This window comes from Manis javanica, chromosome 8, assembly GCF_040802235.1.
Source record: "Manis javanica isolate MJ-LG chromosome 8, MJ_LKY, whole genome shotgun sequence".
Classification (NCBI taxonomy): Eukaryota; Metazoa; Chordata; class Mammalia; order Pholidota; family Manidae; genus Manis; species Manis javanica.
In genome coordinates this window covers 65,918,705-65,942,278 of record NC_133163.1, presented here as the reverse complement: position 1 = coordinate 65,942,278, position 23,574 = coordinate 65,918,705, and the positions used below count along the sequence as shown (strand labels likewise).

General features: G+C 35.0%; 1 protein-coding gene across 5 annotated transcripts in view; it reads left to right on the top strand.

The window, feature by feature from the left end:
- ARHGAP5 (Rho GTPase activating protein 5) overlaps window positions 1-23,574 on the top strand; it is a 143,333-nt gene that overhangs the window by 94,587 nt on the left and 25,172 nt on the right. For 3 of the 5 annotated variants that reach the window (XM_036999283.2, XM_036999285.2, XM_017653552.3), the window contains exons 5-7: window positions 249-380; window positions 2,178-2,283; window positions 4,218-7,862. In XM_036999283.2, coding sequence (XP_036855178.1) covers window positions 249-380; window positions 2,178-2,283; window positions 4,218-4,545 — 566 coding nt within the window. In that variant the 3' untranslated portion in view covers window positions 4,546-7,862. Of the gene's footprint in view, window positions 1-248; window positions 381-2,177; window positions 2,284-4,217; window positions 7,863-23,574 lie in introns of those variants that run through there. The other 2 variants (XM_036999286.2, XR_012120572.1) reach the window with 2 other exon arrangements.

Here is a 23,574-nt window from a genome sequence, read left to right as displayed (position 1 = left end):
AAGCTTAACGGCATTTTTTATTATAATAGAATATGCTTCTTGCTTGGTTTTTCTCTTACCTATATTTCTTGTCAGGCAAACCTATATTTAAACAATGGGGGAGGGTTGAATCAGCCTATAAAGAAAGGTGTATGATGAGAAGACTTAAAATATCTTTGGATCTACAGGTACATGTTTATCTTACTTTGCCCATAATAAAAATTTTATTATATAAATTATAATTTAAAATTTTAATTTTTGTCCTACAGATCATAATATCAGCCTAATATCAATGGAAGTAACAGTAAATGCTGTAGCTGGAGCTCTTAAAGCTTTCTTTGCAGATCTGCCAGATCCTTTAATTCCATATTCTCTTCATCCTGAGCTGTTGGAAGCAGCAAGTGAGTAAAAAGCCTTCTTTATTTGAGAGGAATGGGGATTGTGACTTTTGTATATTGATTGCTATATGTTAAAATCACTAGGTTTTGCAGTGCACTAGAATGTAGCTAATAGAAATTCAGCTTTCTAGACCTGTTTCTTAAAGGTATGTTTTTCTAAATAAATCAGATCCCTGGGGATAGCCTCCAGGAATATTTAGTTTTAATAGTCTCCCCAAGTGACTCAGTGCTCCTAAAAGTTTGAAGATCATTGTACTAGAAGTTTTAAATTTGTATTTTTAGTTCAAGTCAAAGGTATTGTAAGAAAATTGAACTCTTCATTTGGATGTATCTGTAATGTACTTCAGTAAAATAATCACATCTGGTCTGTACACGTATGTATTTAAATTTTTTCAAGTCAAATTAACTTTAGCTTCCTGTCTTAAGTCATTTTTTGAAAAAGAAAGGCAGGAAAGTGAATATTTATTCCTACTTTGGCAGCATTCATACAGATGTTTCTATGAAACAAATAGTACTAGATACCTGGAAAGTGAGATGGGTCTATTTGAATTATCAGGTAACATAGTACTGAATCCACATTGTGGTTAATAACTACAAAAATGTAGTTTCTAAATATTTCTCTTTAAAATTTCCTTTTGATTTTAAGTCCTCAAGCTCTTTTAAGTGAGACAACTTTCTTATAATTTTGATTATATTAAAGTTCTTAGTTAATTTTCTTTAATTAAAAACCACTTCAGTATATTTTTTATAACTTACACACAAGGTATAAGTTGCCTTACGCATATTCTCATGTGTAAATGGAAAATGTTTTAATTGATAGCTTAGATGTTCTTGACTGTAAACAATAGCCTCAGAACTTTATTTCTTAGGAAATGTTTGAGGACTGATTTTGAAGTAATATGTGGCAAATGAGAGTTTGTTAGTACTTGGTTATACTACCATGAATCGGTATGCAGACTGGGTTCCTCCAAAGGAAATTCGGTTTGCAGAGGTAACTCCTCCATTGTTAGCTTTTTGGAAGAATGAAATTAATGAGGAAGAGCAGTAAAGTTCTCTCTTACCTCCCATTTGCAGCAGAACGACATTTCAGTTATCCTGTTCCATAATTTGCATAGCTTTGGAGAGTAACTGAGTTAAATGCTTGAACTACTTAGGAAAAAAAGATTTTTGATAAGCAAAGTGGATTATAAATAAAGATAGGGTGATACTTAAGGGAGTTGACCTGTGGGCCAAATTTGGCCTGCCACCAGTTTTTGGAAGGCTTGCAAGCAGAAAATGGTTCTTAAATTTTTAGATGAAGAGAACTAAAAGGAAATTTCATGGCACATTAAAATGTTATGAAACTCATATTTCAAGTTTTATTGCAGCAAAGCCACACTTATTTGTTGCATGTTGTCTGTGGCTGCTTTTCTGCTAACAACTACAGGGTTTGAGTAGTTATGCCCTCAAAAACCTAAAAATATTTACTCTGTTGTGTAGAGTCTAACAGGTTTATCAGTAATTAGTTCATTCTAAACCAATATCTAGTTATATAAATTACTTGAGTAAATTGGTAATATACCATTTACCATTTTACCATCTCTGAGTCACTTCGATCTTCAGTGGCTAGCTTTACTTGCAAAAAGGCTGCTTGAAATAGATAATGTATGAGAAGTTTCTTTACAACACGTTTTCATTTTTGTTTACCTATCCTAATATGCTTCAAACACGTCAATTGTCTCTTAAGCATAACAGGAGGCTTTCTCAGATATTTTTAATGTGTGAGTTTTATACAGATCCCTCACTACTTTAATTTTACAGAAATCCTGGATAAAATAGAACGTCTTCACGCGTTGAAAGAAATAGTTAAGAAATTTCATCCTGTAAACTATGACGTATTCAGATATGTAATAACACATCTTAACAGGTATTTTTATTTCTTGTTTTTGAAAATAAAATGCACTACAAACTTCAAACACATAACTATAAACTGGGCAATTATAAGATAGAAAAAGGGCACAAACTAAATATATGGTTCGGTTTTGGTTCCTCATTTTCTCTGGGTTTTTAAAATAGATTTTTGATCAGCTTGTTTAAAGTAAATTACGTGACTTTTTTAGTACATGTCTTGGTTATATAAATAGTAAATAGGGTAAGTAAATTTTCTGTTTTATCACTATCTAATTTCAGATACAAAGTTACAGATAATTAACTAAAATAAACCTATTTGAATTTGGAAAAATGGAGGTTTAAACAGAGAAATTATATACCCAATGTCATATAATTAATGACAGGCACATCTTATGACTTGAATCCAAGTCTTACTAAGAATATCCATTTGCTTTTTCTGTCATACTGTGTTGCTTTTCTGTATCTTGCTTGTTTTGTTTGTATATTACACATAGTGAAATTTTATCAAAAACTTGAATTCATATTGCTGTCTATCCTTTTACCTAAAATGCAGGACATCAATCCTGTATTAATAGCCCTAAATATTTAGCTTCAAGTCTATGCTTTTTTCTGAAAAGATCCTTCTCCCAATGCCATTCCTTAAGTGAAAGAGGCTATATTGTATATTAGCTTAAAATCAGACTAAGGAGTGAAACAGGTTTTGAAACATTTTTAGTTCTGTGACCTTGGACTAATTACTCAACCTTGCTAAGTCTTAATTTTCTCAACCATGAAAATGAGAAGCATAATACCTCACTGTTCTTGGGACTGAATAGAATTACTAAATTTTCCTAAAGTCTGCTCTTCACAATATTTTCTACCACCATTTTAATGAGCTGAAGTTTGTTGTTTTTTTTTAAACTAATTTCAGTGCCCAACCAAGTACATTTCAGCCTGTACTTAAAAGAGAATATTAACCAATTTGAAGTTTTATTATTGCTATCAGTGTAGTCCAAAATTATATCACTATTACTAATAACCTTTTTCCAAAGTCTCTCTCCCTGAGAAAATGCCACCATACATAGTAATGTGGCATGATAGTGAAATTTATTTTTTTGAAAATTACCATAATAGTGGTCCATGATATGATAACAGATGTGTGTGGTTTACTACTATAGGAGACCTTACCCAATACAGAGTGTAGGGATGATTTGTGAACATAACTGTATGTCTTGATTAAATTGTTGAAATATGAATTGTACTTCATAAAAAAGAGTAGGGGGAAAAGAGCATGTTCAAGGAATCACACTTGTAGCCCACCATCAGTATTGTTTTAGACACTTAAAACACTTGGCACTATTTGGCTCCAGTGATACAACATCAGGCAAAAAGCATATTTGATGAATTGAGGAATAGCAAAGAGGCCTGTATGATTCAAGCCTTGTGTTTTGGAATGCTAAAAACTAATTTAATTTTTTTGAAGGTTGGAAAGTCTTCTGGTTGGAGGATATAATAAGGTCATTATGCAAAGCTCAATTTTTCCAAGGTTTAAAGAGATGGCATACCATGGTTTATCTTTCATCTCTCACAGTCGTCAAGGGATTTGGATATGCAGTTAGAATTTTCTGTTTCTCTTGCTGAAAGCTCATGAAAATTTGTCACATGTCCATCTTACCCTGGGAAAAAGTTTTTTCTTCACACAAATTAAGGAGGCTTCTATAAGTAAATTCTAAAACCCCAGGGTACAACATTTTTAAAACTTTGATTCTCATAATGAATCGTTTTTACTGCTGTCTCCTGTTACTACAGTGTAGATGAACATAGATTGCACAAGAAGGAAAAAATGTTTTAAATTTGAAGTTAAGATAAAAGGTAAAACTAAGTCATCCAAGATCATACCCTGCTCTAGGATTCTTTATTTGTAATGAGTGTTGATTGGTTTCTAACTGTTTTTTCCTATCATGATTTCAGGGTTAGTCAGCAAAATAAAATCAACCTAATGACAGCAGACAACTTATCTATCTGTTTTTGGCCAACCTTGATGAGACCTGATTTTGAAAATCGAGAGTTTCTGTCTACCACTAAAATCCATCAATCTGTTGTTGAAACATTCATTCAGCAGTGTCAGTTTTTCTTTTACAATGGAGAAATTGTGGAAACTGCAAACACTGTGGCTCCTCCACCGCCTTCAAACCCAGGACAGTTGGTGGAACCAATGGTACCGCTTCAGTTACCACCACCATTACAGCCTCAGCTGATACAGCCACAGTTACAGACGGATCCTCTTGGTATTATATAAGTAAGAAGTGATTGCAGACAGCCTCAATTTGGACAAATAATAAATCTAGACATGCATGTTTCAGGGTTCAGTGGTTATACTTCATATTTCTTACCGTTCACATTCATAATGATGAGACATTTTCTCTTTGAACTATATGGTATTCTTTATTCATTTACATTACAAATCTAAGACCATGTGATAAGCATGACGGAGAGGTTTAATTTTTATAACAAATAGCTATAAAAATACAAAGCTGCTGTTGCATGCAACCTTATTGCAATCAGTATATCATTCCTGTGGCATTTTCTGTCACATTATATTGTGAATAAAATTTTTCTATAGAAATTAAATGATTTAAAAACTCATATATATGAAACATTTAATGCTTTTCAGCCTGCTTTATGGCTGGGTTTTCTTATTTGATGTGTTAATTTGAGCAACTTAATTCACATTTTGTCTGTCTGTTTAGATAACTAAAAGCCCAGTTCAATATTTCATAATTTCAGGCTACTTAATGCCATGCTTGGGATGTTGTTTGAAAGAAAGAAAAATACACTTTAACATATTTCTGTACCTTAATCTTTACTTAAAAACCTGTGGATGATTTGGTGAGGGGTAGATGAACATATTTTTCATACACACATACCAAGGACATGCTTGTGGCTAAAGTGCGTTGATAATGTTGTGCAAAGAATAGTTGTCACCAATCATTTCCTTATGATCCATAATAAAATAAACATCCTGTATACTGTTAATTCTGTAAACAGATTGCATGTTCAAAAGATCTATGATGGTCTTGTAATCTTAATCTAATATATTTTAGATATTTTAATTTTTTCCCTCTGGGGAAATACATTTAGTATAATATAGAAAATACTTCATAACATTTTCATAAGGTTATATAACTTTTCATACATAAACATGAAATTTGTTGTAGAAAATTCCTTAAACCAAACGTTTTAATCTAGGACTTCAATTTAATCTATTCTATTTTTATGTGGCCCTTAAAAACATATCCAAAAATCCATTGCTAATATGCAATAAAAATACTTTGGGTACTGACAGCCTCTAGGAGTATGTATATACAAAAGTGCAAACTTGCATCCAAATTTTTTTCTATGATATGTTGTACTAAAATCCAAAATGGCTTTTGCACCGTTTTTTTAAATCAATTTTTCCTTTGCTGTTGGTGCCAGATTTGCTGTAAATGACTGCTGCTTTTGGTTAAACATTTTGATAGTGAAAATATAACCAGAACACTAAATTATGGATAAAATTTTCAGAATAGGTGGCATAGGTAAATTATTTTAGGCTTCATTCAAAATTTGTTGCCTATCAAACCATGCCAATTTTTTCTGAAAAGGAAAAATGATTTATTTTTCATTGCTAAGTTATATTTTCTGTAGTAAAGAGAAAATTCTTTGGTCCATGTTGTAATCTTCACTCATTCTGCAATTTTAAGGTTGTCTTACGTATATTATAGTAAATAGATGATTTTGAGATTTGAGGCTCCTAAGAGTTTGATTTGCTCCATTTTTTTCCTAAAATAAATATTGTCTTTCCCAACTGCTATGTCCTAGGTATTGTACTTCTAAATTTAACTTCAGAACTAAGATGTTGACATGAACCAGGCTGCTGTTGAAGTACATGTATATTATAAATGATCTTATTTGTGTTATCCTCCTACCTGTGGTTATCTTTTCTAAGAAAACAAAGTCCCTATTATTCCTATTGCAAAGCACACAGGAATTAAGAAAGTACAGTAATTTTTAAAAAGAAAAATCCGGTAAATGTAGTATTCTTAACTTGTTCTATTACGTATACCTGTTGTCTATATAGCTTTAATTTATAGCTGTCAGTTTAACATTGGCATGTCTGGCAAAGAAAATTAAACTTTAAGAGTTTTATAAACTGTTTCTAGGTTGCTAAAGAATTTATTTTTCTACTATATATGGTATAGGCAAAGCTCAAAACTATGTACAGGAAAAAAAGCCTGACTATTTCTTTTGGAAGTAGGATGAAGAGAGAATTTTCAGAACTGTTCATGTCTTCAGTTCATTTAGTCATAACTTTGCTATTGTAATATGTGAATCCCAGTTTATTTAAGCTATTCTTTTATACTGTTAATTTAACTTTCATGTACATTTAGTGCTATTTTTGTTATTAAAACTAGCATATACCATTTTCCACATTAATACCTTACACCTTCCCCAAAACTTATCTCCACTTTCCTATGCATTCTATAATTGATTTGAAAAATTTCATAGAGGGTCATTTAAAATTCTACATTTGGTTCAGTTAACTAGTAGGTTACAGTTAATTGAAAGTTAAAAAGTACAGTTTAAAGCTCAGTCTGTTACACTGAATTGATTGTGTTTGGTTTTGCCAGTGTTTAGATACATGTTTTTAGATATTAGAAAAATAATTCTAAAAACAGAATATTATAAACTTTTTTTCTGGTAAGTTACTGGAAAGTTTCACTAGGGACATGTCATATATGAGACTTCTTAAAGGATGAGAAGGATATTAGTCTCATAATTAAGGGTAAACATAAAGGCATTATATTTTATAATTTTAAATAAAATTCCATCTATATACATGTTGCCATTGTTTCATTTAAGCTTCAGTGCTTGTACTTATTACAATATTACACTTAACAGTATCTAGGTCAGCGATACAAAGAAATATAATGGTACTGTTTCAGATTTTTGGTAGGTTTATTTGAAGTCAGTTTCTATTCGACATATACTTATTAGGATATACAATTTAGAACAAAATTCCAGGCACAGTATATTTCCATTTCAAATGATATTTGTTACTAGTGGTTTTTTCCTCCCTAACATTTGCATTGTAAATACTGCAGGTAACACCAATCTAACAGCCAAAAGCAGCTTTTATTTTCTGTACTGTGTGTAAATAAAGTGGACTTCTTTTTTTGAGGTACTGGAATTTAATTTCTAATATCTCTTAGATATAAACAAAAGGGAACAATTGAAATAAGAACTTAGGCCTTAGCTTCCATGGTGATTTTTAGTTTTTTATACAGTAATAATTGTGATGCTATTTGTCAACTGGATATAAATATATATATATAATTTTAAAAAGTCAAAAGTGCTTTGTTTCTTTGTTTATAATTAATGTAATTTTGTGCTTCACCCACAGGATGCTGCAGTAAATACTAGTGAAGCTTCTTCTGTATAAAGAATGCTAATAATAAAACATTAAGAAGCTGTATAATCTTAAGTTACAGTTTACTTCAATTTAACCATTTTGTTGGTAAAAATCAGCTAATTTGTGTGTGTATGAAGTAGGAAAATAAAAATAATATAAATTTATGTCCTATGATGAAAAGTTTTATTAGGGAAGTATATTAGTTTTTACTGTACTGTGAGCAGAGATTCAAAATTCATTCTGGATGTTTACAAGTGAAAATTCAGTTTTAAAAATGTTGAGGAAAACAAGATCACACAGATTACCAAGACTCAAATGTTATCTGGATCTGAATTTTGACTATGGCTGGATGTTCTTTTGAGCCACTGGAAATAGGAAACCTGTTCTGGTTTATATCAGAGCTGCTAACATTGAAGAATGTATTTTTGTTTTCTCTTCATGGTTGATGAATATTGAGCCAAACTATAGGTGTGTGTTGTTAGAGTCTGTGGATCAAGTGAGGTCTCTCTGACTTGAATCTTTTTATGTGAATTTAAGTACCTTAATTCTTAGTCTGAACATTTTGTGATTTGTATTAATACCTTGGGGACGTGTTTAATTTTTTATTGTATATGAACTTTTGAAGTTGTCAGCAGCCTTTTCAGTTTACCAAATGCCTGAAAATAAAATTTTCCAAGATTTAATAAGGGAAGGAACTACTCTTCAAAATCGATTTCTTATGGTAGCATCTGTGTGTAGTTGAAAAGACTATACAGGCATTAATATCATGTCCTAAGTATCCAGTCATTAGATGTGATCCAAGTAGCATGATCTTTTTAAAGCAGTTAAAATCTAATTAGTTAACTTTGGCAATATTTATATTCAGTTGAACTTCATCCTCCTCCTCTGAGCATAATTCCATTTCCCCCCCACAGTACTACTTTTATGTTTTTGGGGGTAGGTAGGCATAGGGAATCCACAGTTCTCACATTATTCAAATTTTTAAGTGTTTAATATTAATCTTCCGTAGAAGTTTTTCAGGCACTAGGAATCATTTTGAGAAACTTATCAAGAAGAGACAAAAGTAAGATTTCAGTTACTACTCAGTTTTATATATAAAATAGTTACGGCAGTTCTGGTTTATTGATTTTTACCAATAGTTAAGAGTGCTAAGACCTGCAGCGTATACTTTTGAGTAGCTATCAAGGCATTCATAGTTAAGAAACAATAGTTGTTTATTCCCACAGTGTAGATTTTCAATTTTATTTCCACAAGTGGTAAAAATTAACTATGAACATAATAATGGCTCTCCCATTCTAATAATTTGCTAAACTTTTAGTATTTTCTTAGTGTTATAACTTATTTTTTCTAATTTATTTCTATTTTGTATTAAATCTTACTCCAGTGTAAGTGGGACAGGTTTAGCAACTGACTTATTTTATTCATTGCTTCAGTAATTAATTCATCCAGATTAGTCTGAATTATGTATCTGTACTCACCAGATCATTTTCTTATGACTTTGAACTGAATGTCCTAAACATTTAATATTTTTAAGGTTGTCACCAGTTTTTAAAATACATATGGAGCCTTTTGTCTAGATTCTTGGAATTTCATTCTTTGCAAATACATGTGATCAATGAAGCCAGCTTATATTCAGTATCCTAAAATGATAAGTAAAATTAGAAGCAATGCACACTATCCCTGCTGTTATTATTTGTACAGCACTTGGATTGATTTTAAACAAAAACTAACTTTTTGAGAGAACATAGTCTGTAGATACCCTTTCAGATTTACTTCTTGGAAATTTCATTCCCAAATTTTTCATCTTTGTTGGCACCCAAGGTATAGTTATTGAGTGTTTTTGGTTTATAGAGAGAAACCAGTACCAGCAATGTACTTTAAAAATACAAACTAATTCTGTTTTATCCAGTTCATTAGTTCAAAAGTGACTGTTGTAAATTAAATCCATTTAAATATTTTCATGATGTAGATTAGGGGTGAACCATTTCTGTGAAAGGAAGTAAATAATGTTAAGACATAGCAGGCCATGTGATCGCTGGCACTACTTTGGCATTGTGCACAGGCAGACATAAGCAATATAGAAATGAATGTGATTACATTCCAGTAAAATTTTACAGAAAACTTAGTAGGGTGATCTTTACCTTAGATGGTTAGTAAAATTAAATCTCAACTGTTATGCATGTAGAATAATTTATGATAGATTAACTCAAAATATACGTCAGTAAAACTTAAAGGATGAAGATAGTTGTCAAAAGGGAATCATCTTTTTTACTTGTAATTAATAAGTAAATGAGAGCTATGTGGAATAGTTATTTTAAAAGATAATTATTAAAACATTACATCTGGAAAATAGGACTGGTGACATATTGCATATAATCTGAATTGCTTACACAGCCTTATTTCTATTCTTAAGGATGACTTGAAATAATATTTTTGAGGTCAGTAATTACATCTCCACACACTGTATATTAATCATGATCATATAGTAAATATTTCAATTGTGACAGATTAATGAAGGTATTATTTTTAAATTAACCCTAAAATATCAAAATCATACCCATAATGGATCTAGAATTATGTGACAATTAATGGATGGCTTTAAAGTGTAGGTCTTTGGTTTTGAAATCCTTTTGGCTATTTTTAGTTTATACTTAAGTGCTGTATAAAGCTTATAGATAGCAAATCGTTAACAGTAAGACTTAAGTTCAAACAAGTTCCTTCAACTAAAAATAACCTTAGAAGTTTTAAGAATGTGCTGGCTTTTGAGTGTTTTCCTGTTTATAACGGTGATTTCTAAACATCAGAATCGCATTTTAAGAGTTAAACTACCCAGAAGCCATCCAACTATACAAATCTTTGAGGTACAAAAATAAGAGATTTATCCCCATTTAATGTGCCAACTGAGGGGGAACAAAATGGAGTTTCAGGAAGAAGTTCATATTGTAAGGGTTGATTACATAGAAGAAAACCTTAACATATTCAAATGTAGGCTCTTCATATATCAATATGTAGACTTACAGTTAACTGATAATTTTATAAATTATAATCTAGTCAAAACTATGCGTTTTGGTGGCAGGCATTTTAGTGAAGAAACTTTTGATGTTACTCTAGGAAATTCAGCTGTTTACAATTCCTTCTCTCCCTTAATTCTTTGTGAATAAAAATGGTTCTAGCTGAGAAATAGGGGGAATTGATACTACAAGGAATTGGAAGAGAGTAATTTGAATTGCAGAATGTTTATTACTCTTCATTATACAATCTGAATTTAAGTCACTATTTTCATTATCTACCACCTTAATTAACACTTTGCCTTACAAACACTAGAGGTTCCAGTTTTCACATGAGCTATACTAGGTCACAGCAGGTCAACACACCATCTAACAAGTTGTAAAAAACCAGGATAACTTTCAAAAGCCATATTTATAAAAAAGCATCAATATGCTGTGAAAACAAGGTCTAAAATAAATTCACTCAGTCCTACAGAGGACAGAAACATCCATAGTTAGAAGATGAACTTTTTTTTTTTCTTGGTAGAATTGGCTCAGACCAGGAATCTGTATTTGGTCCATGTTAAAGGAAAGAGACCACCTATGGTTTTGTGATTGCATAGGGCTGGAGTGACAAAATAAAGAGGTTTGAAAGGCCTTGAAGGAAGAGCTAGTCTTTCAAGATACTAAGTGTTGAAACTTAGGCTAAAATGCTAAGCTGAAAGTGAAAGGCAAAGCTGGATCTCTTGCAGTTTCATCAAGGCTAAGCAAACAAAAGTCCAAGTTCTAAACTGAAAATTTTACAAGTCTGTACCCTTGAAATAGGGATGAATTGTGCTAAGTTTTAACAAAACTTTTAACATTGCCTACCACAACAAGGGAAAAATTGTCTTCGATCCTCTACAGTTCTTTTATCACAATATCCAGCATAAAATAATTTGATGTGTGAAGAAACAGAGTGACATAACCAAGAGGGGAAAAAAAGTACAGTTGAATCAGTGATCTGGATTGTAGGGTTAGTGACTTTTAAATAATTGTGACTGTGGAAGAAAATGGAGGGAAAGGTTGACAAGTAGATAAAAGTGAAAACTTTCATCAAATAATTTTTTGTGTTTTTGTCTTAAAAGGATATTCCAGAGCTGGAAAAAGCTTCCTAGATGAGGTTGCTGTGCCAGAAATAAAATTAGTTAAACAAGATTATCAATAGATAATACCAGAGAAGTGGGGTATGTTCAAATGTCTAATCTGTAATTTGGAGCACTAGAGGGAAAAGACTGGGACAGGGTGCTTGAACAGATTATGGCTGAAAGTTTCCTGAAATGAATGAAAGTGTTCAGCCAATTTCAGTTGAGCAGAATGAAGCATTAAAAACTACACTTTGGTACCCATGACAAAAATGCTGAAAATCAAAGGATTCTATTTTTAAGCAGTTAAGAGAAGACAAATATCTTCCATAGAGCACCAACAAGGCAGTTGAACCTCCGTAGAAATGAGATCAAAGACAGAAGATAAAGGAATGACATCTTTATAAAGTGCAGAGTGGGGGGTGGGGGGAACCTGCCAAAGATCCTTGTGAAAAGTCCTTCCAGACCAAGATTAAGGTATTTCATCACCAGTAGTCCTGCACTGAAAAAAAAAAGCAAAACTGGTCCTCAGGCAATTTGCCTGCTGCTTGTCATTGAGACTGCCAACAGTTCCTGAGAGATCTGAGCACTAATTCTTTAAAGTTCCCTCTAAAACCACAAACTTGGGAGTTTTCGGTATTGTAAAACAATTAAGTTGAGGCTGAGAGGTCATTCCTCAGACTGGCCACCTCTTGTAGCAACTCTGAAACTTAAAGATGGACCGGCCAGCTTCAGGCTTCTGTAGAAAATGAGGACAACAGCTAAAGTGAATTAAGTAGGAATGACCTTACCCACGAGTCATTACTCAGATTTCTTTGAAGAATAAATATACTAGAGAAACGTGTACTGAATGTGTGCAAGCCTTTATTCAAAAGGCATATTTGAACATCAAAATTCACAGTGGAGAGAAACTAACTGGAAAACTAAGTCACACCTCAACATCTAAAAATAGAGAAATCTTACACATGCTTTAAATATGGGGAGGCATTCACTAAAAGATTATAATTTTATACACTAATGCTCATACTAGAGGGACCTTTGAATGTACTGGATTTGAAAAGGTCTTCACTGAAGAAAGTTCACACTAGCAGGAAGCCATATATGAATGCAGTAACCATGGAAAAGCGTTTGCCCAGAAGTCACGACAATGTACACTAAAGTTGCATATTAGAAACTATTATATAGTGGGTATAGGAAGGCCAGCAACCACAAATCAAAAGGCTTATTTAGTGATAGCCAGCCTCCATGATGGCCCACCCACGGTTCTGGCTCCTAGTATTAACATATCTCATGGTCCTCCATTTCATTATACCAAGATGGGTCTTGTGTGACCAAAACAGTAGACATGATGGTATGTTAGGTCTAAGATTTGACTGGGATTTCCTCTTGGGCACTCACTATTTTTTCTCTGATCTCTTGCTCTGAGGGAAGCAAATCGTACTATGAGTACTGAAGTCTAGTCAGCAACTTGAGCCAAGGTCTGTCTACGATCATGAATGAGCTTGGAAGCTGGTTCTCCTGTTCCAGCTGACAGCTTGAAGGAATTACCACAAAAGAACCTGAATCAGACTTACCCAGTTAAGTCACTCCCAAATTCCTGTCCCTCACAAATGTAGTGTTGTTTTAGGCTGCTGAGTTTTGGGGTATTTTACACACACTAGATAAATAGTAGTACAGTTGTGCATCAAAGTTCATATTGGGGAAACACTTTATGAATGCAATGATTGTGCATTTCTTTCATTTCCTAAGTACAACTCCAGGCATTTCAGCAGTTTCACACAGTAAAATCATATAGATGTGTTTAGTGGAAAAACACTAAATGCTTGATTAAATCTCAGTATCAGAAAACTCACCAGAGTGAAAAACTATATACTAAGTAAGAGTCTTCATGGAGAAATATTTTAAATATATAAAGAACCTCAACTAGAGAGAAACCTTATGAATGTACTGACTGTAGTTAACTCTAAGAAATACCACAGCAGCATTAGCAGATTGACAAAGAGAACCTCTATAGGAATAAAGCCTTATGTCCAGACCAAGTCATGCTTGAGTCACCGTTAATGCACTGATGGTGGAAAAGGCCTTGGAATCAGTCCCCAGTATATATCAGAATTCATAAATGAAAAAAAATCTGTTTCTTTGACGTGAGGAAGCTTACAAGAGTGATATGAAATTGTACATTATAGATTTTGTACAAATCAATACAGCCCAGAAACTATATATTTGTCAGAGATTCTGAAGAGAACATCTTAATATATTAAGACAAGGGCATATTATTGTACTTCCCATAAGTAATAACGGGAAAAACGTACCATTTTGAAGTATTAGAATGTACTAGCAAACTTTATCAAGGGCCAGATGTAAATATTTGAGCTTTAAAGGTCAAGAGACCAAAAAGCAAGGATATTATATATAGATATTTAAGAGAAAATAAATGCCCACAAAATTTTTTATAAAAATTTTAAATGTCATTGTATTACAAGTTAATAATTTCCAATTGAATGTTGAGTTATACTTCTGCAATTGCAGTGAACTAGATTTTAAGATAAAGAAATTCCTTTGCAATCATCCAAGTCAAAAAAATGCTGCTGAAATAAGTGTGAGCTTGAAAAGTATATCCACTACAAATTTAGGGATGAAGGTGTTACTTCTTGTTTTAACTTCTGATAGTACAGAAAAGTGAATAAAGCAGGTTGACAAAACTTGTGATTCAAATGTCATCAAAATGGCTTTTCTGTAGCATGGATTAAGAAACAAGTCTGCAACAAAATTGCTAATTTTGAAAGCCATTCAGTATTCAATAATGGTGGTTGATGATAGGTCCTCTCATTCAGAAAAAAATTTAATCCTGGCCTTGAGCTAAAAAAAAAAAATTGGAATCGAAGTTCATCAGTGCTAAGAAATTGAACTGCTGTGTGAAGGGCAAATCAGAGCATTGAACTACTACTACTGACAAATTCATAGAATTTATACTGGATAAACCTGTAATAATTGGTGGACTCTACAATACTGTGGGTTCAGTAACATGATAGATTCAAATATTTTCCATAAAGGACATACTGACAAATAACAATGAATAACCACAGATTTTAAATCTTATATTACAAAAACTTAATAAATTGTCCAGATAAGCTTCTTTTCTTCTACAGTATATTTTAGCACCAGATTTAAGAACAGATGCTATTTCAGGTTGAATGAATGTTTCCAAAACTTCCTTGAAAATATTCTCCCTTTAGTTGTTCTATACAGAGTATCCTTAGAGGTTATTCAGTCACTTTAAACTTGGCAATGACTCTGACTAGACGGCAACAGAACAGTTTTGGTAACATCTGTGAACTCAAGACAAAGAAAACCACTTAGAATCATTTGCATTGTTTTTAGATTGACTTGATGTTACCCAGTGTTCTAAATTCTTTGAGCAATTTTTCTCCCCAAAAGGCTTGAATAAGTTTCCTCTGGACGTATTTCTTTGACTACTGTAAATATTATTTCATTAATTCACCAGATGCTAATTCTATGCAGTCTCTTCCAGAAAACTGGAGAGGAGCATTGTGTCATCTAATTATATAATTCCAGTGTTACCCTAATACCAAAACTAGAAACATGTGAAGAAAACTAAAGACCAATATACCTCATAACTTTAGATTAAAAAAATTCTTAGCAACATTTTTTTATTTTGATATTATTAATGTACAATTACATGAGCAACATTATGGTTACTAGACTCTCCCGATTATCAAGACCCCACCACAGGTACCATTACAGTCACTGTTCGGTCAGCATAGTAAGATGCAATAGAATCACTAATTGTCTTCTCTGTGTTATATTGCTTCCCTCATATCTCACCCCCCTGCTACATTATGTGTGCTAATCGTAACACCCCTTTGCCCCCTTATCCCTCCATTCCCACCCATCCTCCCCAGTCTCTTTCCCTTTAGTGACTGTTAGTCCATTCTTGAGTTCTGTGAGTCTGCTGCTGTTTTGTTCCTTCAGTTTTTTCTTTGTTCTTATACTCCACAGATGAGTGAAATCATTTCATACTTGTCTTTCTCCACCTGGCTTATTTCACTGAGCATAATACCCTCTAGCTCCATCAATGTTGTTTCGAATGATAGCATCATGTTGATGGATTTTCGAATGTTGTACCATCCTTGCATCCCTGGCTGGAATGAATCCCACTTGATCATGATTGATGATCTTTTTTATGTATTTTTGAATTCATTTGCTAATATTTTGTTGAGTATTTCTCCATCTATGTTCATCAGGGATATTGGTCTATAATTTTCTTTTTTTATGGTGTCTGCCTGGTTTTGGTATTAGAGTGATGTTGGCCTTGTAGAATGCATTTGGGAGTATTCCCTCATCAACTTTTTGGAAAACTTTGAGGATGGATATTAGGTCTTCAGTAAATGTTTGATAAAATTCAGCAGTGAAACCATGTGGTCCAGGAGTTTTGTTCTTTGGTAGTTTTTTTATTACGAATTCAATTTTTTTGCTGATAATTGGTCTGTTCAGATTTTCTGTTTCTTTCTGGGTCAGCCTTAGAAGGTTGTATTTATCTAGAAAGTTGTCTATTTCTTCTAGGTCATCCAGTTTTTTACCATATAATTTTTCACAGTATTTGCTCATAATTCTTTGTATTTCTGTGGTGTCTGTAGTGATTTTTCCTTTCTCACTTCTGATTCTGTTTATGTGTGTAGACGCAGTTTTTTTCTTGATAACTGGCTAGGGGGTTATCTATTTTGTTTATTTTCTTGAAGAACCAGCTTCTGCTTTCATTAATTCTTTCTATTGTCTTATTCTCAAGTTTATTTATTTCTGCTTTAATCTTTATTATGTCCATCCTTCTACCGACTTTGGGCCTCATTTGTTCTTCCTCTTCTAGTTTCATTAATTGTGAGTTTAGATTATTCATTTATGATTGTTCTTCTTTCCAGAGGTAGGCCTGTATCATAGTTTATTTCCCTCTTAGCAGAGCCTTCGCTGCATCCCACAGATTTTGTGCTTTTGAATCATTGTTGTCATTTGTCTCCATATATTGCTTGATCTTTGTTTTTATTTGGTCATTGATCCATTGATTATTTAGGAACATGTTATTAAGCCTCCATGTGTTTGGGGTCTTTTTCATTTTCTTTGTGTTATATATTTCTAGTTTCATACCTTTGTGATCTGAGCAGCTGGTTGGTACAATTTTAATCTTTTTTAATTTACTGAGGCTCTTTTTGTGGCCTTTTATATGATCTATTCTTGAAAATGTTCCATGTGCACTTGAGAAGAATGTGTGTGCTGTTGCTTTTGGATGGAGTGTTCTGTAGATGTCCATTAGGTCCATCTGTTCTAATACGTTGTTCAGTGCCTCTTTCGCTTTCCTTATTTTCTTTCTGGTTGATCTGTCCTTTGGGGAGCTAGTGGTGTGTAAAAGTCTCCTAGAATGAATGCAGTGCATTCTATTTCCCCCTTTAATTCTGTTAGTATTTGTTTCACATGTGTAGGTGATCCGGTGTCGGGTGCATAGATGTTTATAATAGTTATATCCTCTTGTTGCACTGACTCCTTTATCATTATGTAATGTCATTCTTTGTCTCGTTACTTTCTTGTTTTGAAGTCTATTTTGTCTGATCCAAGTACTGCAACTCTTGCTTTTTTCGCCCTATAAGTTGCATGAAATATCTTTTCCGATCCCTTTATTTTCAGTCTGTGTATGTCTTTAGGTTTGAAGTGAGTCTCTTCTAGGCAGCATATAGATGAGTCTTGCTTTTTTTTATTTTGGTATCATTAATCTACAATTACATGAAGAACATTATGTTTACTAGGCTCCCCCCTTCACCAAGTCCCCCCCACATACCCCTTCACAGTCACTGTGCGTAGTAAGATGCTGTAAAATCACTACTTGTCTTCTCTGTGTTGCACAGCCCTCCCCGTGCCCCTCACACACTATACATGCTAATCGTAATGCCCTCTTTCTTGCCCGCCCTTATCCCTCCCTTCCCACACATCCTCCCGAGTCCCTTTCCATTTGGTAACTGTTAGTCCATTCTTGGGTTCTGTGATTCTGCTGCTGTTTTGTTCCTTCAGTTTTCCTTTGTTCTTATACTCCACATATGAGTGAAATCATTTGGTACTTGTCTTTCTCCACCTGGCTTATTTCACTGAGCATAATACCCTCTAGCTCCATCCATTTTGCAAATGGTAGGATCTGTTTTTTTCTTATGGCTGAGTAATATTCCATTCTGTATATGTACCACATCTTCTTTATCTGTTTATGTACTGATGGACATTTAGGTTGCTTCCATATCCTGGCTATTGTAAATAGTGCAGCGATAAACATAGAGGTGCCTCTGTCTTTTTCAAACTGGGCTGCTGCACTCTTAGGGTAACTTCCCATAAGTGGGATTCCTGGGTCAAATAGTATTTCTATTTTGAGCATTCTGAGGAACCTCCATACTGCTTTCCACAATGGTTGAACTAATTTACATTCCCACCAACAGTGTAGGAGGGTTCCCCTTTCTCCACAACCTCGCCAACATTTGTTGTTGTGTCTTTTGGATGGTGGTAATCCTTACTGGTGTGAGGTGATATCTCATTGTGGTTTTAATTTGCATTTCTCTGATGACAAGCGATGTGGAGCATCTTTTCATGTGTCTGTTGGCCATCTTAATTTCTTCTTTAGAGAACTGTCTATTCAGCTCCTCTGCCCATTTTTTAATTGGATTATTTGCTTTTTGTTTGTTGAGGTGTGTGAGCTCTTTATATATTTTGCATGATGACCCTTTATCGGATCTGTCATTTATGAATATATTCTTCCATAGGATAGGAAACCTTTTTGTTCTATTGATGGTGTCCTTTGCTGCACAGAAGCTTTTCAGCTTGATATAGTCCCACTTGTTCATTTTTGCTTTTGTTTCCCTTGCCTGGGGAGATATGTTCATGAAGAAGTCACTCATATTTATGTCTAAGAGTTTTTTGCCTATGTTTTTTTCTAAGAGTTTTATGGTTTCATGACTTACATTCAGGTCTTTGATCCATTTCGAATTTACTTTTGTGTATGGGGTTAGACAGTGATCCAGTTTCATTCTCTTACATGTAGCTGTCCAGTTTTGCCAGCACCATTGGTTGAAGAGACTGTCATTTCCCCATTGTATGTCCATGGCTCTTTTATCATATATTAATTGACCATATATGTTTGGGTTAATGTTTGGAGTCTCTGTTCTGTTCCACTGGTCTGTGGCTCTGTTCTTGTGCCAGTACCAAATTGTCTTGATTACTGTGGCTTTATAGTAGAGCTTGAAGTCAGGGAGTGAGATCCCCCCACTTTATTCTTCCTTCTCAGGATTGCTTTGGCTATTTGGGGTCTTTGGTGGTTCCATATGAATTTTTGAACTATTTGTTCCAGTTCATTGAAGAATGCTGTTGGTAGTTTGACAGGGATTGCATCGAATCTGTATATTGCTTTGGGCAGGATGGCCATTTTGACAATATTAATTCTTCCTAGCCAGGAGCATGGGATGAGTTTCCATTTGTTAGTGTCCTCTTTAATTTCTCTTAATAGTGTCTTGTAGTTTTCAGGGTATTGGTCTTTCACTTCCTTGTTTAGGTTTATTCCTAGGTATTTTATTCCTTTTGATGCTATTGTGAATGGAATTGTTTTCCTGTTTTCTCTTTCTATTAGTTCTTTGTTAGTCTATAGGAAAGCCACAGATTTCTGTGTGTTAATTTTGTATCCTGCAACTTTGCTGTATTCCAATATTAGTTCTAGTAGTTTTGGAGTGGAGTCTTTAGGGTTTTTATGTACAATATCATGTCATCTGCAAGTAGTGACAGTTTAACTTCTTCTTTACCAATCTGGATTCCTTGTATTTCTTTGCTTTGTCTAACTGCTGTGGCTAGGACCTCCAGTACTATGCTGAATAATAGTGGGCAGAGTGGGCATCTCTGTCTTGTTCCCAATCTCAGAGGAAAAGTTTTCAGCCTCTCGCTGTTCAGTATGATGTTAGGTATGGGTTTATCATATATGGCCTTTATTACATTGAGGTACTTGCCCTCTATACCCATTTTGTTGAGAGTTTTTATCATGAATGGATGTTGAATTTTGTCGAATGGTTTTTCAGCATCTATGGAGATGATCATATGGTTTTTGTCCTTCTTTTTGTTGATGTGGTAGATGATGTTGATGGATTTTCGAATATTGTACCATCCTTGCATCCCTGGGATGAATCCCACTTGGTCACAGTGTATGATCCTTTTGATGTTTTTTTGAATTCGGTTTGCTAATAATTTGTTGAGTATTTTTGCATCTTTGTTCATCAGGGATATTGGTCTGTAGTTTTCTTTTTTGGTGGGGTCTTTGCCTGGTTTTGGTATTAGGGTGATGTTGGCTTCATAGAATGAGTTTGGGAGTATTCCCTCCTCTTCTATTTTTTGGAAAACTTTAAGGAGAATGGGTATTATGTCTTCTCTTTGTGTCTGATAAAATTCTGAGGTAAATCCATCTGGCCAGGGGGTTTTGTTCTTGTGTAGTTTTTTGATTACTGATTCAATTTCATTGCTGGTAATTGGTCTCTTTAGATTTTCTGTTTCTTTCTGGGGCAGTCTTGGAAGGTTGTATTTTTCTAGGAAGTTGTCCATTTCTCCTAGGTTTTCCAGCTTGTTAGAATATAGGTTTTCATAGTAGTCTCTAATAATTCTTTGTATTTCTGTGGGGTCCGTTGAGATTTTTCCTTTCTCATTTCTGATTCTGTTGATGTGTGTTGATTCTCTTTTTCTCTTAATAAGTCTGGCTAGAGGCTTATCTATTTTGTTTATTCTCTCAAAGAACCAGCTCTTGGTTTCACTGATTTTTTTCTGTTGTTTTATTCTTCTCAATTTTATTTATTTCTTCTCTGATCTTTATTATGTCCCTCTATCTACTGACCTTAGGCCTCATTTGTTCTTTTTTTTCCAATATCGATAATTGTGATATTAGACTATTCATTTGGGATTGTTCTTCCTTCTTTAAATATGCCTGGATTGCTATATACTTTCCTCTTAAGACTGCTTTTGCTGCGTCCCACAGAAGTTGGGGCTTTGTGCTGTTGTTGTCATTTGTCTCCATATATTGCTGGATCTCCATTTTAATTTGGTCGTTGATCCATTGATTATTTAGGAGCATGTTGTTAAGCCTCCATGTGTTTGTGAGCCTTTTTGTTTTCTTTGTATGATTTATTTCTAGTTTTATACCTTTGTGGTCTGAAAAGTTGGTTGGTAGAATTTCAATCTTTTGGAATTTACTGAGGCTCTTTTTGTGGCCTAGTATGTGGTCTATTCTGGAGAATGTTCCATGTGCACTTGAGAAGAATGTGTATGCTGTTGCTTTTGGATGTAGATTTCTATAGATGTCTATGAGGTCCATCTGTTTCAGTGTGTTGTTCAGTGCCTCTGTGTCCTTACTTATTTCCTGTCTGGTGGATCTGTCCTTTGGAGTGAATGGTGTGTTGAAGTCTCCTAAAATGAATGCATTGCATTCTATTTCTTCCTTTAGCTCTGTTAGTATTTGTTTCACATATGCTGGTGCTGCTGTATTGGGTGCATATATGTTTATAATGGTTATATCCTCTTGTGGGCTGAGCCCTTTATCATTATGTAATGTCCTTCTTTATCTCTTGTTACTTTCTTTGTTTTGAAGTCTATTTTGTCTCATACTAGTACTGAAACACCTGCTTTTTTCTCCCTGTTGTTTGCATAAAATATCTTTTTCCATCCCTTGACTTTTAATCTGCATGTCTTTGGGTTTGAGGTGAGTCTCCTGTAAGCAGCATGTCGATGGGTCTTGCTTTTTTATCCATTCTAGTATTCTGTGTCTTTTGATTGGTGCATTCAGTCCATTTACATTTAGGGTGATTATGAAAGATATGTACTTACTGCCAGTGCAGGCTTTAAATTTGTGGTTACCGAAGGTTCAAGATTAGCTTGTTTACTACCTTACTGTCTAACTTAACTTGCTTATTAAGCTATTATAAACACGGTCTGATGGTTATTTCTCTCCCTTCTTATTTCTCCTCCTACGTTCTTCATGTGTTGGGTGTTTTGTTCTGTGCTCTTAGGAGTGTTCCCATCTAGAGCAGTCCCTTTAAGATACCCTGTAGAGGTGGTTTGTGGGAGGCAAATTCCCTCAACTTTTGCTTATCTGGGAATTGTTTAATCCCTCCTTCATATTTAAATGATAATCGTGCTGGAGACAGTATCCTTGGTTCAAGGCCCTTCTGTTTCATTGCACTAAATATATCATGCCATTCTCTTCTGGCCTGTAAGATTTCTGTTGAGAAGTGTGATGATATCCTGATGGATTTTCCTTAGTAGGTGAGCTTTTTTCTCTCTCTGGCTGCCTTTAATGCTCTGTCCTTGATCTTGGTTTTTGCCATTTTAATTATTATGTGTCTTGTTGTTGTCCTCTTTGGATCCCGTCTTTCGGGAGTTCTGTGTGTCTCCATAGTCAGAGCAACTATTTCCTCCCCCAATTTGGGGAAGTTCACAGTAATTATTTATTCAAAGACACTTCTTACCCCTTTTTCTCTCTCTTCTTCCTCTGGTACCCCTATATTGCGGATATTGTGCCTTTTGGATTGGTCACACGGCTCTCTTAATATTGTTTCATTCCTGGAGATCCTTTTATCTCTCTCTGCATCAGTTTCTATGCATTCCTGTTCTCTGGTTTCTATTCCATCAATGGCCTCTTGCATCTTATCCATTCTGCTTATAAATCCTTCCAGAATTTGTTTCACTTTAGTAATCTCCTTCTGGACATCTGTATTCTCCCTCCGGACATCTGTAATCTCCCTCCGGACTTCATTCCTTAGCTCTTTCGTATTTCTCTACAGCTCTGTCAGCATGTTTATGATTTTTATTTTGAATTCTTTTTCAGGGAGACTGGTTAGGTCTGTCTCTGCAGATCTCTCAGGTGTTGTCTCCACTATCTTGGACTGGACTAAATTTTTTTGCCTTTTCATGGTGATAGCTGTGGCTGTAGGCAGGTTGCGGGTGTGTCAGCTGGCAGAAGAATGTCCTTTCCTGCTTGCTGGATGCCTTGCCCTTCTCCGCTGCCTGTGACAGTTACCTGCAGTCCTGGCAGAGCCACCGGGTTAGTCCCCTAAGCTGCTGTGGGCGGAGTCTCCGTTAGAGCCGTGTGGAGCCCTGCGGGGAGTGGCAGGCATGCCAGGTGCACTCCTCCATGATAGTGGTGCCCCTGCCGGGCAGCTTTGTGCCAGCAACAGCCTTTCGGTCTGGCCCAGGCAGCTGTGCATTGGGCTGGGATTCCGGTCGGCTGCTGGGAGTGCACCTGCTCCCTCTGGCTCCGCAGCAGGTGCACGCGGGGCTCTCCTGTGTGGGCCTCTACCAGACTCCTCTGGCTCCATTGCCGCCGGTGCGTGTGAGCTGCACCCGGGCTGTTTTGTTGCTGCTACTGTGGGCTCGCACAAGTCTCTTCTGATCCCTTCTGGCACTGTTGGCACACACGATCTGCTCCTGGTCCCTTCCGGCGCCCCCACCGGCACGCGCTGCCACTCTCCCACTACTGGGCCAGTGTGTCATGGTCCGCACCAGTTGGAGGAACGACTGGCAGGCTGCTTAGTGCCATGAGGGGCTTCAGAGCTGCGCTGCCTCCCCAGGGCTTAGGGCGCCTAAGGGTCCCTGGGATTCCCAGCTGCTGGCTAAGTGTACCAGGACGACTTCGTCCAGCCAAGGGGTCCCTGTCTCTTTAAGACTTGCAGAAAGCACTCGCTTTTCTTTTGTCT